The 17,752-nt window shown below is 34.5% G+C and overlaps 1 protein-coding gene across 1 annotated transcript; it reads left to right on the forward strand.

The window, feature by feature from the left end:
* On the forward strand, positions 1,374 to 1,751 carry LOC108662810. Its single transcript, XM_018124397.1, has one exon. It carries the CDS (start codon positions 1,374 to 1,376, stop codon positions 1,749 to 1,751), a length of 378 nt encoding a protein of 125 aa, XP_017979886.1.

Here is a 17,752-nt window from a genome sequence, read left to right on the forward strand (position 1 = left end):
CATTACTTGTACGATGAGACTTGCGAGATATATACGGACTACAAAAGTTTAAAGTATATATTTCAGCAGAGGGATGTTAACTTACGACAACGTAGATAGATGGAGTTGCTAAAAGATTATGATTGTACTATTCTTTACCATCTCGTTAAGGCAAATGTAGTGGTAGATGCCTTGAACTGAAAATCGATGGGGAGCTTGGCACATATTTTTATAGATATGAGATCCTTGATTAAGGAGATTCATAGTTTGGGAGACATGAGTGTGCATTTGGAAGTTTCGGAGGTAAATGCATTACTAGCACATTTTAGAATGAGGCCTATTTGAATAGACTGGATTAAAGAAGCACAAAGTAAAGATGAGTTTGTAGTTAAGGCCTTAGAAGATTCTCAAGGAAGGAAAAGGAAGATGTTTACTAAAAGCACAGATGGAGTGCTGAGGTATGGATCCAGACTTTATGTACCCAATAGTGGTGGATTAAGAAGGGAAATATTGGAGGAAGCGCATATGGCAGCCTATGTGGTACATCTAGGGGCTACAAAGATGTATCAGGATTTGAAAGAGGTGTATTGGTGGGAAAGACTTAAGAAAGATGTAGCTGACTTTGTCTCCAAGTGCCTGGTTTGTCAATAGGTTAAGGCTGAGCATTAAAAGCCTACGGGGCTACTACAGCCATTACCAGTGCTCGAATGGAAGTGGGAGCATATTTCAATGGATTTCGTAACGAGTTTGCCTCAAACTAGGCGGGGATATGACTCAATTTGGATAATAGAAGACCGGTTAACAAAGTCAGCCCATTTTCTTCCAATTAAGACTACTTATGAGGCTGCCCAATATGCTCAAGTTTATGTGGATGAGATAGTACGACAGCATGGTATTCCCATTTCTATAGTATCTAACAGAGGAGCACAGTTCACTAGTAGGTTATGGGGAAAGTTGCAGAAAGCATTGGGCACTAAGTTGGATTTTAGTACAACATTCCACCCACAGACTAATGGACAGTCTGAACGAACGATACAGACATTAGAAGATATGTTGAGGGCCTGTGTGATAGACCTTCGGGTCAGGTGGGATCGATATCTACTCTTAGTAGAGTTTGCCTACAGCAACAATTTCCAAGCTAGCGTCCAGATGGCACCCTTTGAGGCACTATACGGACGGAGGTGTAGGTCACCTATTAGATGCTAGAGCTGGGAGAAAGGAAACTCTTAGGGTCTGAGTTGGTGTAGGACACCACTGAGAAGATACATATGATTCGATAGAGAATGTTGTCAGCACAAAGTAGGAAAAAGTCATATGTTGATAATAGATGGAGAGACTTAGAATGTCAAGTGGGAGATCACGTATTTTTTAAGGTCTCAGCAACAAAAGGGGTAATGAGGTTCGGTAAGATAGGAAAATTAAGTCCTCGGTATATAGGAACCTTTAAGATCTTAGAAAAGGTTGGAGCTGTGGCGTATCATTTGGCGCTACCACCAGACCTTTCGAATATTCACACCGTATTCCATGTGTCAATGCTTAGAAAATATAACCCCGATCCATCTCATGTAATACGATATAAAACCATCCAGTTGCAAGATGATCTAACCTATGAGGAACAACTAGTGGCTATCCTTGATAAGCAAGTCAAAAAGCTCCGTTCGAAGGATGTAGCCTCAGTGAAAGTGTTATGCCAAAACCACACCAATGAAGAGGTAACGTGGGAAGCCGATGAGGAAATGCGGACCAAATATCCACACTTCTTTGATGCTTAGAGTTATGTTATCTTATAGTTGAATTTAAATTTGGGGACTGAATTTCTTTAAGTAGGGGTGAATGTGAGACTTTGACCTTTATAGACTCGTAGATAGAAGTAGATGCGATATCTCTTATCAGGTGTAATTTCGTCATTTCCTTAGGAAGCCCCTAAAAGTAAGATTTTAAACAATTTTATGGCCTAAGTAGGCCTAAGGTATAAATGGATGATTAAATAAGGGCAAAATGATGAAGGAAATAAAAATGATGATGATTTCCACGGTAGGGGCAAAATAATCATTTTTTCACCTCGGGTGAAAATTTTTAAGTTTTCATGAACCCGAGCATTCCTGGACCATTATGGACCTTGTCTTAGTGTCAAATGAGTAAAAGATTGTGTAAAGGATTGGAGGCAAACAAGTTGACTTGTCAAGGCATTTTGGTAATTTAAGTGGAGTGGATAAGCTTGGGCTATAAATATCTTTTTCTTCCAGCAGTTTCTTCTCCTATTTTCCAACAACTTCTTCTTCTTTTTCCTTCTTCGCTTTCACGTTGCTTCCAACCTCCATGGAAGCTTGATATGAACCTCCCTAACCTCCATCAAAATAGCTCCATTTTACTTGCTTTTGGTGCACCCTTTTATAAATCCTTGTGCTCTTCCACTCTCTCTTTAAAACCCTTGAAAAAAATCTTATTTCCATACTGTCTCTCACTAGGTAGGTGCTTTAGAGAGAGAAAATGGAAGCTTTATTAATAGCTTGAAAGTTTTTGGAAGGAATTTCAAGCACAAAGCTACCATGGTGAGTAGTGAACTAGAATTGATTTTTAGTGTTGAAAATGATTAATGTTTAGACTTGTGGGTATTTTGGTAGTTGAGGTTGGAAATTCACTTTGGAGTGATTAGAATAGTGAAAATGGATAGCAATTTCATGGCACTTGGAAACTAGTAGATGATAGCTTGTAGAACTTGTGATTATGAGAATTGAGTTAATTGTGATGTTAATGTGATGATAGGTTCCAATGAAGCCCCATCGTCCCATTTGGACCATTAGGGAAGTTAGAATCGACTAAAGGTTCAACGAAATACTGGTGAGTGGACTTGCATTTTGAACTTGTTTTGGGAATGTGAATGTGTTTGCACAAGATATTTGAATGATTTTATCCAACTTTTCTTTGCAAATGTGTGCCAGGGAACAAGCCTTGATTAAATGTTTTTGATATTGTGAAATGTGAGATGTGTATAAGGATTAATCCGTATGCTTTATATTATGTTGGTAGGTGTGTATATATCTTATGAATATGTGTTGTGTATCTATGAATGATGTTGGGTGGTGATGTTGAAGTGTGCAAGTAGAGAGTGCGCACATGATGATGATGGAGTGTGCGAGTAGCGACTGGAGTGCACATGTGATGATAATAGAGTGTGCGAGTAGGGAGTGCACACATGATGCCGATGTATGTATATGTAATTGTGTGTGTTATAGAAAGCTCATGAATATGATTTATGGTTGTAATGCATGTTAAATTTGGTAGATGAAACTTTAGAATTTCCCATTTTCTTGCAAATTGATTTTTTATGGCAACACCAAATGGATTTTTAGTGCAAAGGAGGTCCTTTCTACACTTCAATCAATTAATCCTTAATCTACTTTCACATTTTTCATCCTCACCATTCGCAATAATTTAACATACAATCCACATACTTTGAACCAAAGAAAGCCAACACAACACAATGTAGTCACATTGCATGCTTACCTTTCAGGTTTAGATTGAATTCCACAAATAGGTCATCATTTCCTTACATCCTCGGTCATCATTGCTGCCACAAGCAGAGACAATTAATACACATCTCATTTCTCCTTTATACTTGTGATTTCATGACTAAAACACTTACCCATTGCTTACATAGCTCAAAATCACCATGCATTCCAAGATTAACCCACATGGATGCATCTATTTCTTTCAAATCTTGTAGATCTTTGCTGTCACAAATATTCTCACTTTATAATCGGTACACAAGGGATGCTGTCACAGCCCAAATCTCAGGCTATGATTGGCGCATGGACCCAATGGGCTGTCACAGCCCAAAACTTTGGGCCATGATCGACACATGGGCCCAATAGGCAAAGCCCACCAGGCCTAAGCAAGCCTCTCTATGTAAACTTGTTAGTAGTCCATCTATCACTTCTTTTTTCTTTAGGATCTAAAACTTGTAATTTCAAATAACAATCTCTTCAAAATTTAAATCGTGAAAACCAAGTAATACAAAGTTCACAACAAATCTCACAATTTATATTAAACCATCACATATAAACATACAACAAACCCTTGACAACAAGTGGAGTGACTCTAGGCGTGGGTGCTATCATTGAGAGTCGTAGTGAACCTACCGAAAGATGAATAGGAGGGAGCATATGGACCTAGGATTCAACTACCTTTGATCCTAAAAACGAAAACATGAAGTTGAAAAGGGTGAGTATAAACCTAGTGAGTGAACATAGGAAGGGAACAAGAAAACGATATGAAGATTTTTTGAAAACATGATGCACTTATATTGAAACCATGCAATTTGTATATCATAAAAAAACTCGATGCCATGTTGACTTTTAAATCATTTTAAAACATTTAGGAAATTCAACTTTCAACATTCAATGTAATCACATTTCAAACATGCATGAAACACATCAAGGTCAATCCTAATTAGACAACATGGCTCAACGCACACAATTGCCATCCTCAACTCAGCTCATGTGCACTCTCACACCGCACATAGCTAATATCCTCATGTGCACTCCCACACCGCACATGGTAAATATCATGTGCATTCCCACATCGCACATGGCATATATCATGTGCATTCCCACACCGCACATGGCATATATCATCATCATCGTGTGCAATCCTACATCGCACACCACATCCCCATCATGTGCACTCCCACACCGCACATGACAAATGTCATCATCGTGTTCACTCCCACACCGCACACCACCATCACAGTCATGTGCACTCCCACTCCGCACACGCATGGTTATCATTATCATTCAACAATACAGTTTAATGCATGGCACACATAACAACATGTAACAAGAATCTTTGCATCACAATACATCACATGCCACAATTCAATTGTCAATTCAACATAATATTTCAAATACGTAATTCTTCACATTATGCATTTAAAAACTTAGAAGTATCACTTTTGAAAAGCTTGTTCATGTACATAAATTTTAAAAGAGTCAACCAAGGACATTCTATCATTTCATTCAACACATATGCATTTGTTCAAAACCTTTTAAATGCAAGTTCACTCACCTTACAAAACTAGCACCAACAAGGTCATAATCCAAGTAAGACCTGAAGTATCGTTAGCACCTATATTTGTCAATAAACCATAACAACCTCGATTATGTCATAAATTGAATCTAATAACTTTAATAAATTTACACTAGACAATCTACACTCTAACCTAACATTTAACATAAATTTCTAGTCTAATTTACAAACCCCTTAGACCAACTGTTCCAATTTAAAGATTCTTTACTTGGATGAGCTTGGAGGTACACAAATAAATAGAAACCTAATACTTCCAAGAAAAGAAATTTGAAGAAAATTAAGAAATAAAATCTGAAAATATATATAAACCCATGAATTTCAAAATCCAAGAGTTGAAAATATTTACCTTTTGGCTTTAAAACGTAGATCCAAAGCTAAAAAGCTTAGGTAGTGTTGAAAGCAGAGTATAATGGAAAAATGAAGAAAAGAAAAAGAGATTTTTCTTTCTCTCTCCTAAAGCCCATTTGTCATGAAAATGGGTGGAGAATGATGGATTGATGACCAAGGAGAAGATAAAAAAATGAAGAATTAAGAGAAGAAAGAAAGAAAAAGAAAATAGATCGATTTTTGTTGCAAGGGAGAAAATGGCATTGGGTTGGAAGAGAAGAAGAAAATGCCTTATGGAGAAGATAAGGATCAGCCATGGATAAGAAGGAAAAAGGTGAAAGCTTCCTTTGGAAGCTTTAACCAAGCTCATGGAAAAATTATCGTTTTGCCCTCCAAGTTTCTCCCTTTTATAATTTAGTCCTCCTAACAATCTTTTAATTCCAATTTCCTTTTATTTTTCTTCCTTTACATGTGTGAAAAGAAAATATAAAGTTTGCACTTCAACGCGGTATCACCATAATATTTAAATATTTACTTACCTACTCTAGCTCTATTTAATAAAGACACACGGACACAACTAAATAAAGACACACGAGCACAACTATCGCTGTTTTTCTTCGAAATTCTTTCTTATTTCTTCTCCTTTACTTAGATTAGCCATATACTCCTCCTTCATGATTAATTTCAACCACAGATAAGATATTAATATTTTAATATTATTTTATTTCAAAATTCTCCACTAGCCTTCTAGGGCTCCAAAAAATCTTATGTTGCCCTGGTTCACTTTTGGATCACTTTTTATCTCGTTAATTTCTCCTTAATAAAAATATTATTATTTAATTGTTATTTCCTCGTGTGCAAAATATTTTACTTTAGAATATTCCTTTCACCTACCACTGCTCTTTGACACTTAAATCCACGTCAATTAGCCCTTTGTCTTATTGATAAGGTTATGTTGACTACTATACGAGGGTACGGGGTATCACAGTGTCCCCCACTTAAAAAGAATCCATCCTCGAATTCACCTTAACATCAGGTTGTTAATCTCACTCAATGATTTTATTTTATTTCCTTCTTCATGGGGAATTTTGATTTATTCACCTCGTTACCTTCAGTTCGACTAGAACACTTGACAAGGTCAGGGTACGTAACTTAGACCTTTTATCATCTTTGAATCAAATAACAGTACCCTTCAACCATTGTTCTCTCTCATCACTAAAATCTCAAGTATGCCTTTAATTCCATTACTAACCTTAAACATATCTTTATTTCGATTCTTGTCAAACTTTTTGACATTCATTTGCCTTATCCCCACGCATTATCACACAACTTATGGCATTATAAGCATGCCCTATTCATTCCTATACATATTTCCAACATTATGGAGAGTTGAATCTTTCAACCATTCCCTCATTCTTCATATTTATCTCGTATTTCTGTAACTTAAATCTTCTTAATCATATTTGTCCATCTTTTATGGCTTAATCACGCTACAAGTTATATTTCCTTGATATCATTTCTTTAACTGTTACTTCAAAAATTTCTTATATCAACATAGATCAATTTCTGATAGGATTTCTTATCATTGCATTATCTATACAACTCATCAAATATATTGAGTTCAAATTTCAAATCACTAAGAACAATTCTTCACTTTAATTGAGCACATCACTAACTCCACACATATGTATGTACATACACATTCAAGTGTCAACGTTCCTTATTAGGTGTGGGAATCCTTGTGTTCAAGTGCTTTCAGACTACATTTCCCTTTATTTGTTCCCATCCATAACCAAGATTCAATATAATAATTCTCATAGTGCATGTCAACACTTTCATATTTAATCTACGAACATTAAGGTATAATCAATTTCAAATTGCCCTTTTTGGTTGTTTGAATTACCATTCAACTTGCATCTTACCACAAGTTATCTGTTACGTAATCCATAGAATTCTCATTATGCCTATGCATAACTTCATATCATATATATCATTGCCAACTATATGCTTAAGTTTCATCGTACTATATATCCTTACATCACAATGTCATTAATCACATCTCACTTGCCAAATGTCATTTTCATTAAATTATAATCTAGTATTCATATATGCTTTATAATCTCATTGATTGTTCAAGGATTCATCCTTACTTGATCATTGCATCTTACGCAATACCATAATACCTAAAAGTTATCCTTTTTTCTCAATTATCTTTCATACCTCTAACATATATATTCCATCCTTATTGCATTTTGATATTAATTAGTCACTTAAGACTTAGACTCCTTCGAATTACGCATGCCTCACGCATTTTTTATTTCCAATTTCCATAATACATTATGAGGTTTTCATTATCCGACTTCATTATCAAGGTTACCTTCAGTCATCTTTTGTACCATTCTTTCAAACTAATATAACACCATTCTCCCTTAGCCAATTTACAATTTGTACTTGATATTGCAAGACTTGAAACAAAGTTCTTCTCAAGTACTTTTTAATGTCAATACGGATATCACTTTCAGCTTACAACTTCCTTTTTGTAACCACGTAACTTAATGCTTGTTTTCATAAGATTCATAGCAGGATTCCTCTTCAGTATTTCCTTGTAGATACTTACCTTAGACTTATGTTTTATCGCATATGATCACTTAACCCATAGTTTAGTCGTTAAGCTCCTTAGCAAGTTTCAAAATCCCACATATTATACTTGCTGTGTATGTTTGGTAATTCCTTCTCAAAGATGTTCATGCATTCCCAAAACACTTAATCACTTATTTGCTCTTTAACGTTATATTAATTCATTTTCTATGCCACGCTTGTAATCCTTCATTCACAATTTCATCACTTGGTATTGACATCCCTCGTCAATGTTTCATACGTTCATCTAACGTTTCACTCATTTTTTTAACAAGACTTAATCTTTAGGATTTGACTATAGTCAACATATTATTCATCTTAATACTTCACATGGTAATTTATCTCAATGTAGCCATCTTGAGAACTCTCTAACTTCTCTTTTACTTACATGCCAATATATAAGGAAACAAAGAAACCTTTCAATTCACTCATATAAACACCTTTCCAATGTACTTAAAACTCCAAATAACAAAACTCAACATCAAGACCATTGACTATACTTCATCTTGTGAGTTTCATCTTCATGCCACTCACAATGTGATCGTGCTTTTTAGCCATGAAGGGTTCTTAGCGCGATAACGTTGGGCAATTAGGGCTGCGGCATTGCAACTGCTGGAATTTACTTTATCAAACAATTCTTCTACCTTTAAGATTACTACACTAATCATTCTCAACCACATGGCTTTCCTCTAAGCCTATACTGCAATTTCTTTAATCGTTTATATTCTCTTACTTATCACATACACTATGCCTAGCCAACATCTTTAAACTTTCGTTATCTCTTAACACTTGTTATCAATCACATAAGTCTCACTTAACAACATCCTTCCCGTATTGTATGATGAATTCTCAATTACATACTATCACACATAATTACTCACCAATTCTAGTATTTCATAATTCCTTAATATTCGCAACTGATTGTTTTCCTTGTCTCGTAACTCACATAGTTCAATCACTTCAACTTAAAATTGTCATGAAATTTGTCCATGTTAATCATTCTCCTTATGCTTACCTTATTATTGATTCAAGAATTTATTCTTCCCTTATTTTTACAATCACTTCCAATGATGTATATCATGTCATTTATCATCACACAATATCATGGCACTACGTGCCTCCATTCCATCAACTTTCATAGTCCACAAGAAATAGTCAAGAGATTCACTAACTTTTACAAATGCTAATCTCATCCAACCATTCATAACAAGTTTCAAACACTCAGCCAAATCATTAAATTAACTACCACATAACCAGTTCAAATCACATGAAATTAACTATATCTTAAATTCTCCAAACACATAAGTTACAACTTCAAGTGTATGCCTACGTATTGATAACCTTCATATCTTTCATGATCATGAAAATCGTAAATTGCCAACTTGCCTTTTTATCACAAGTGCACATACAAATCATTTTATTAGTTTAGTTTAATTTATTTTTAAATATTTATTTTAAGTTATTGATATTAGTTTTACATTATTTATAATTATTTTATGTTTTTATAGGAGTAGGATCAAAAATAATTTCAATTGGTGAATAAAGGTGCATAATGGACTGTTGCTCTATTTGCATATGTTTCAGTTTTTCATGTATTTACAGAAGTCCAAATGACATGATTTCTGAACTATTTGAAAGCTAAGAGGCAGGGATACAACTTTGATGTTTACAACTTTTCCCGGTTCTGATCAAAAAGTGGTCAAAATTCTTTTTCAAAGTGAAAGCACTACACCAAAAGAACAAAAAGGGGCTTTTTTGTAAATTACGTGAAACTTTGATTGACTTTAGAGATAAATATCTAAAGTTCCAACACTCTCTTCATCTTCATCTCATTTCTTCTCTCTGTTTTGTAGAACTTTCATCCTCCATTGAAAGAAACCTTAAAACCTCCATAACCTTCTCATACTAACTCCAAAATTCATGTTTTTGCACACTTTTTCATAGGGTCTTTCGTTCTCTTTCACTTTTTCACCTCAAAAACCCTCAAAAAAAGTTTTTCCTCTGCACTTTCTCTCACTAGCTGAACATTTTTAGAGAGGAAATCTCTTCAAATTAGCTTGACAACTCTTGAAGGAGTTCTCCCCTTTTAATCCTCACTAAGAAAATTCAACTACATGTCCACCAAGGTGAGAAATGACTTAAGATTGATTTTAAGTTGTTATAGATGGCCAATAATTAGATTTGTGGGCTGTTATATTTTTTATGGTTATATTGTGTGTGATAAGTTCCAATGAGGCCCCACATGTCCATTTGGAGCATTAGTTGAAGTTAGAGTCGATCAAAAGAATCAACAAGGACGAATGAGTGAACTTGCATTAAATTATTTTTGGGAAATACATATGTGTTGAGATGAAGCACTTCAATAATTATATTTGACTTTTTTTCTCTAAATCATGCTTGGGAACAAGCCCTTGATGAAACGTTTTATGTTGTAAAATGTGTAATGTGATGAACCCATGTGTTCCTATATTCTGATGATATATATGCTATTCATTGAATGATAATATTGTGTGATAATTGTAACTATGGGTGTGCAGGTGGAAGTGCACATGCAGGTGATGACGGGTGATTCTAGCTTTGTGCGGTATGGGAGTGCACATGAGCTGATAACCGATGGATGACGATTCCAACTTTGTACTGTGTGGGAGTGCACATGACCTGATGATCGGTGGATGAGGATTTCAGCTATGTGCGGTGTGAGAGTGCACATGAGCTGATGATCAATTGATGATGATTTCAGCTATGTGCGGTATGGGAGTGCACATGAGCTGATGAGCCAGTGGTTGTATACATGTTTACACATACCATAGAAACGTTAGAGAAACTATTATGTGATTGCAATGAATATTGAATGTTAAAATTGTTAATTGTTTCCAAATTGATTTTCAATGCAACGAGAAACTCTCTGCCTTGCTTGTCTTGCTTGGATATTTATTGTAGTTTTCACTCTTTCCAACTTCGTTGTTGATCATAGATCTTTCACTCTAAGGGATTAAATAACCAAAGGTTTAATTAAGGGGCTTTACAAGAAATTAAGCTAAATTGTATTGTTTTTAACATAAGTGCATCATGTTTTCTACAACTTTTCGTATCGTTTGCTTATTCCCTTCCTATGTTCACTCATTAGGTTTATACTCACCCTTTTAAACTTTATGTTTTCAGAGTCGAAGGCAGTTGGGACCTAGATTGAGGTGTCCACATATATTCATCTTTTTGGTAGGTACCATGGCGTTCAATAGTTGTACCTTCACCCAAAGTCACTCCGCTGGTAGTCAAGAGTCTTTTGCCTGTGTATGCGCACATGTGATGTAAATCACCAAGATTCATAGTATAAACAATATACGTATATTTTGATCGATGATGCCACTATGAGTTGAAAATGGGTGATATTACTTTGGATGATCTAAATGTAAGTATTTGATTGTCATAGTATATCACTGAATATTTTTATAGTTGAGAATTACGAAATTTGACTTTAAGAATGATTGTTGAAATGACGATCGAGATTACATAAAGAGGCTTGCTTAGGCTTAGTGGGCTATGCCCATTGTGCCCATGCATTGGTCATGGCCCTAAAATTAAGTTGTGACAAAGAAGCTTCATATTAATATCGTTTTTGCTGAAGTTTGGAAAAACATGCTAAGCGATGTGAAGTTTTGGAAAGACATCTTAACCAAAAATGGGAAATTGGAAGAGTTTGAGATAGTTGCACTTACTGAGGAGTGTAGTGCTATAATATAGAATAAGCTTCCACTAAAGCTTAAGGATTTAAGGAGTTTTTCTGTTCCTTGCACTATTGGTAGTTTTAAAATTTTTAAAGCTTTTTGTGATTTGGGTGGTAGTGTTTCAATAATGCCTTTTTTTGTTGCTAGGAAACTTGGATTTAAAGAGATACAGCCTGCTACAATTACATTGCAATTAGTAGACAAATCGATTAGGCACCCGTTGGGATTACAAAGGATGGTTTGGTTAAAGTTGAACATTTGTACATTCCAGTGGACTTCATTGTGCTTGCGATGGAAGATGTCGAAATTCCTATTATTTTAGGATGACCATTCTCAACTACAATAAAGGCAATCATAGATGTGAAGAATGGCAAAATAACTTTCAAAGTTGACAGGATGAATTAATGTTTAATTTGTTCAATGCATTTAAGTATCCCTTTATATATAGTTGCTATAAAGTGGATTCAATTGATAAGCTAGCTAAAGAGGAATTTGACGAGAATATACTCCAACATTAAGTACAACAAATTTTGAGGCTGGACAACAAGTTTTGTTACTTTCCAATCCACTCTTCAAGCTTTTTCCATGGAAATGCTAATGAAGATGGTTGGGTCCTTTCAAAGTGGTTAAGGTTTATCCTTGTGATATCATAGAAATTGCTATTGAAGTTGCTAGAACATTGATGGTTAATGAAATAAGCCTCAAGCCTTATTGCAGTGGTGAAGAAGTGCAAAATGGGGTACCACAATTAAGCTAGTTACTATAAAGAAATGCTTTTTAGGAGGCAACCCAAGCTTTTTAAACTCTTTCTGTGTTATTTAAAGTTTCTTTTTATTTTATCTATTATTTATAATTCCTCGTTAATTTCCTTTTATTATTCTTCTTAGAGTTTTCCTACTTTTCTGGATTCCTTTAACTAGCAAGGAAGTATTCTTTCACCTTTTCTTTATCTCTTTCCAACATTGAGGACAATGTTGAATTTAAGCTTGGGGGGAGAATTATTTTTCTAAAAGTTGATTTTTTGATGGAAATTGAGATTTTATTCATTTATTTGCATGATTGTTTTGGGTTAGTTTATCAGTTATTTTTCATTATGTTTATTTAAAGTATTTAGGATCTAGAGTAATTAGTGCCAAAATTTTCAATGATTTCCTTATCCAATGATAAAAATCTAGTTGTCTTGAATTTTTAGCTTTTGATAAATAAGGACATTGTTTTGTTTGTGCTAAATTCCCTTGCTTAATATCATTGTTAAAATGTGATTTCCATACATTGAGCTCTTTGTCTTTTATTTTGAATTATTGTGCATATTTAGAGAAGGTCTATATTGATGTGAACTTTTAGAATTATATCATGAATTCTAGAATTTTCTTAATTCTCTCTCAAGGAAAAATCCTAGGCAATACTTAGTTAAAGAGGTGATTTAGACCATCTTTGGACCGTTTGAGCCTTCGAAGCTAACCTTGCTAAATTTTATCGCTAATATACCCCTTTAAGCCTAATGTTCCTTGTCTTTGTTTAAACACCTAAATATTTTAGCCTAGCTTTTAAATAAATTTCTAATTTCACATCCCTCACTCCTAAGTATGTATATAATTTTAGGATGTGTATTAAGCTAGATTTTGAGTAATGTAGAAGGAGAAATTGATGAAAAAGTTAAAATATTGGCTTAGTATTCACCCCACTATTGGGATTCGACCTCATGCTCAAACATGAAATTAATCATGAAATTAAAAATATAACACAGTAAAAAAATAAACTAGCATTTAATCAGAGAAACAATAGAATCCTACAAGATCAATGTTTATATTTTCATATAATTTTCAAATTAATTATGAGCATTCATAAGTTTAAGAGTTACATACCTTATTCTAAATATCGTAATCAAGAGCCTAGTAAATCCAAAAATCACTTGTGATGAAGCAAGTAACCCAAAAAGAGAATAAAATAATTTAAAATTCTACAGTTGAAATCTTTGCTTCTTCACCTTTAGGATTTGTTAAATCTTCAGTCACCCAAGTGTTTGACCTCTAACCATAATCCACACAGTGACCGAATAAGACCTTATCAAAGGTAGGATTTTACTTATGCTAGCAAGTTTTATTTCTAAAACAAAACGGCCAAAAATTCTTGCCGAATCTTATTTCTATCAGAGAGAGAAAACTATTTTTCTTTTTCTTTTTTTTATGAAACAATTAAGAAATAGCTAGAGGCTTCAAGTTTTAATTGGTTAACATAAAAAATTTATATAGCCAAACTAAGTTGTAACCCTAGATACAACAGTTGTATTTTAATTCAATTAAGTCATTGCAAACTTAACTAATTTCCCACGTTGCTTTGGTCTGTTCCAATTCATTCCAACTTAATTGATTATCCCTAATTAATCCTAATTATGTCACTGAATGTCTATAACCTATTAGGCTTCTAACATTTTGGCAATAAATATAAATCCTAATAAAATATCAATTTGATAATTGATTTATATTTATAAATCACGAGCGGCATCTAGGAATGCATCATGACCACCCAAATGTTAAAGAGTCAATTAAGGAATTTGACAATGCCTCTCAGTGATAAGCCTCTCAATGCAATATGAAAGCATGGCTTAGTGTTTACTTATGATATTCCATATTAGTTCTCATAATTCATGACTAACTTTATGAATTTAGGAAACTAACTTTCCTCAAATTCATCATGCTTTGGCCAAAGACTTTATACAAGTTAATCAAGAATTAAGAACAAGTGAGATACATCCCCTTATATCACTTAGGGTGATAAATCTTGTTTTGACCACTCATTCACCTTCTCATGCTTCATGGCATACCCAAAAACACTGTGTTTAGGCATCTGGTAGCCTTCAGACCCGTAGGGTGAAATCAAAGTATATTATTCGTCATACAAGATGACCTTGTAGTACCCTGTATCTTGATATGGTGGCTAATAATGTTAGTTTTATGTTATTTATATTTATTTTATATTTTTATAGGAGTAGAATCAAAAATAATTTCAATTGGCGAAGAAAGGTGCATAATGGGCTATTGCTCTATTTGCATATGTTTCGGTTTTTCAATCATATCTCCCACTACAAAAGTCCAAATGACATGATTTTTGAACCATTAGAAAGCTAAGAGGTAGGGATACAACTTTGATGTCTACGACTTTGCTAAGTTATAGCGGTAAGGTGGTCAAAATCTTTATCAAAGTGAAAGTATTGCACTAGAAGAACAGAATTTGGCAAAACCTTTGAGCGCCACAGCGCTGGAAATTGAGAGTCTTGATCCTCATCGTAATTTTCACAAATAACAGGTTTATGGGATTTTTGAAGCTAGGGCTTTTGGGGGCTATTTAAAGGACCTCTTTCAAAGGATTTTGGATCTTTTCCTAGTGTTAAAAAGTTAAAAAGATTGCACATGAAAAAGAAGAAGACAAGTGGCCTTGTTAAAGGCATTATTGTAAATTGTATAAAAAATTGGATAAGCTTTAGCTATAAATATCTAGTTTCCAGCAGCTTCCTCCCATTTTCCAGTAGCTTCTTCTTCTTTTTGCTCCCATCTCACTTTTCTCTCATCTTCCATGAAAGCTTCTCTTAAAGCTTCCATCGCTCTCTTAAACTAACCTCAAATTTCATGCTTTACACACCCTGTTATAGGGTTTTTCATACTCTTTTACTCCTTCACCCTAAAGACCCTTAAAAGTCTTACTCCCATACTTTCTTATACTCTTTTACTCCTTCACCTAAAAAACCCTTAAAAGTCTTACTCCCATACTTTCACTCGCTAGATGTGTGGAGAGAGAGAGAGAGAGTGATTTCCGTTACTAGCTTGAAGAATCTTTAAAGAGAATTCAATTATAAAGACCACCAAGGTGAGTATGGGTTAGGGTTAATCTCTTTAGTGGTTGATGATATCTAGTAATTAGATTTGTGAGTGTTTTATTGTTGAGGTTGATATTCATTTTAGTGTGACTAGAGTAGTGCAAATAATAGCCATTTGACAGTAGTTGGAAGCTAGTTAGAAATGCCTGTGGAACTTGATTTAGGAAATAGCTTTTAGAATGGTATTAATGACAAGTTGGGTTGATTGTGATGTTATTGTGTGTGATAGGTTCCAATGAAACCCTACACCTCCATTCCGCACATTAGTTGAAGTTAGAGTCCATCAAAACATCAACAAAGACCGGTGAGTGAACTTGCATTTCAAAATGGTTTTGGGAAATGTAAATGTATTTGGATGAACATTTGAATGATTTTATCCAACTTTTCATTAAAAATGGGTGCTTGGGAACAAGCCCTTGATAAAATGTTTTTGATGTTGTGAAAGTGTGAAATGTCTAAAAACGATGAATCCATGTGCTCCTATATTATGTAGTTATATATATATATATGAACATATGTTGTGCATTGATAAATAATATTGATGATGATTATAACCGAATGTGTGCGGTAGGAAGGGCACATACCAGTACTGACGGTGGTGATTCCAGCTATATGCGATGTAGGGGGACACATAAGCTGATGACCGGTGGGTGATGATTCCAACCGTGTGTGATGTGGGAGGACACATGGGCTGAGGACTGGTGCTGGTCTATATCCAGCTATGTGCGATGTGGGGGCACACATAGGCTGAGGACCGTTGGGCGTACACATGCTTGTATATATCTATGCCACAGTGATGATCATATATGCTATGAAATTGTTTATATATGTTATGGAAATAGTTATAAGAATAACATGGGATTGTATTGAATATTATGAAAGTTTGGTTATTATCAATTTGTGTGCAACTTGGTGTTTAATGTGGCAGGAATGGATCTTTGTGACATATGAAAACCCTTTTAACCTTATCAGCCCTGAATCTCACTGTAGCAAGGATCCATTCTCACTGCAATGAGAAATTCGCGTATGTTTTTCTGCTCCAACGAGAATCAGTCTATTATTTTGCCTTGTTTGGATATTTGCTGAAATTTTCACTCTTTCAAATTTCATGTTGAGCATGGATCCTTCATCATTAAATGATTTGATAACCAAGGGTTTAATTGAGGGGTTTTAACAAGAACTTTAACTAAATTGCATTGTTTTTAAATAAGTGCATCATGATTTCTAAACTTTCCTTAATGTTGCTTGTTCCCTTCTTATGTTCACTCACTGGGTTTGTACTCACGTTTTTAAACTTCATGTTTTAGGTTTTCTGAGTTAAAGGTGATTGGATCCTAGGACAAAGTGCTCCTCCCTATCCATTGCTTAATAGGTATAACATGACATTAAATGTTAGCAACTGTGCCCAGAGTCACTCCGTTAACAGTCAAGGTCTAATCATGTGTATATGAATGCTTGATGTGAAATACTAAGATTCATTTGTCAAGGTATATATGTATATCATAGTTGATGAGGCCATTATGAATGTATAAAGGGGTTTTATGAATTGTTTTCAAAGGAACTATATTTGAATATTACGAATTTTGGATTTTAAAGAAATATGGATTAATGTATAAGATTATAAATATAGGCTTGCTCGGGCTTAGTGGGCTGAGCCCATTGGGTCCTTGCATCGGTCATGGCTCGAAAATTGGGTTGTGACAGACCTGGTGTCTCAAGTCCAAGGACTAGTTGCATGACTATCACATGAGAACATATTGCATAGACACTTGAGTGAAATACGAAATGGAGGTCTCATAGCAAGTCATGTTCAATAAACTTGTTCTTTAACAAGCACCCACATGTTATCCTCAAGTATGCCATATACTTTAATCTATGAGATCGATTACTTACTTCCCAAGTAAAAAGGCTTAACATGTACTAGTTTTTTAGCATTATCAATGCCCTATCTTAACAATATAATGACTAGGAACAATTTTAGGAACATGGCTTTGATGCATAGTGATCTCATAATTGAAAGAACTTTACAATTCTCTTACAAGGCATTTATGTTCCTTGGGCTTCATCCAATTAGTAATTAATAACTCCTTATTATTGCACTAACATGAAGGAAAACCTCTAT

This window comes from Theobroma cacao, chromosome 7 (assembly GCF_000208745.1).
Source record: "Theobroma cacao cultivar B97-61/B2 chromosome 7, Criollo_cocoa_genome_V2, whole genome shotgun sequence".
NCBI classification, from domain to species: Eukaryota; Viridiplantae; Streptophyta; class Magnoliopsida; order Malvales; family Malvaceae; genus Theobroma; species Theobroma cacao.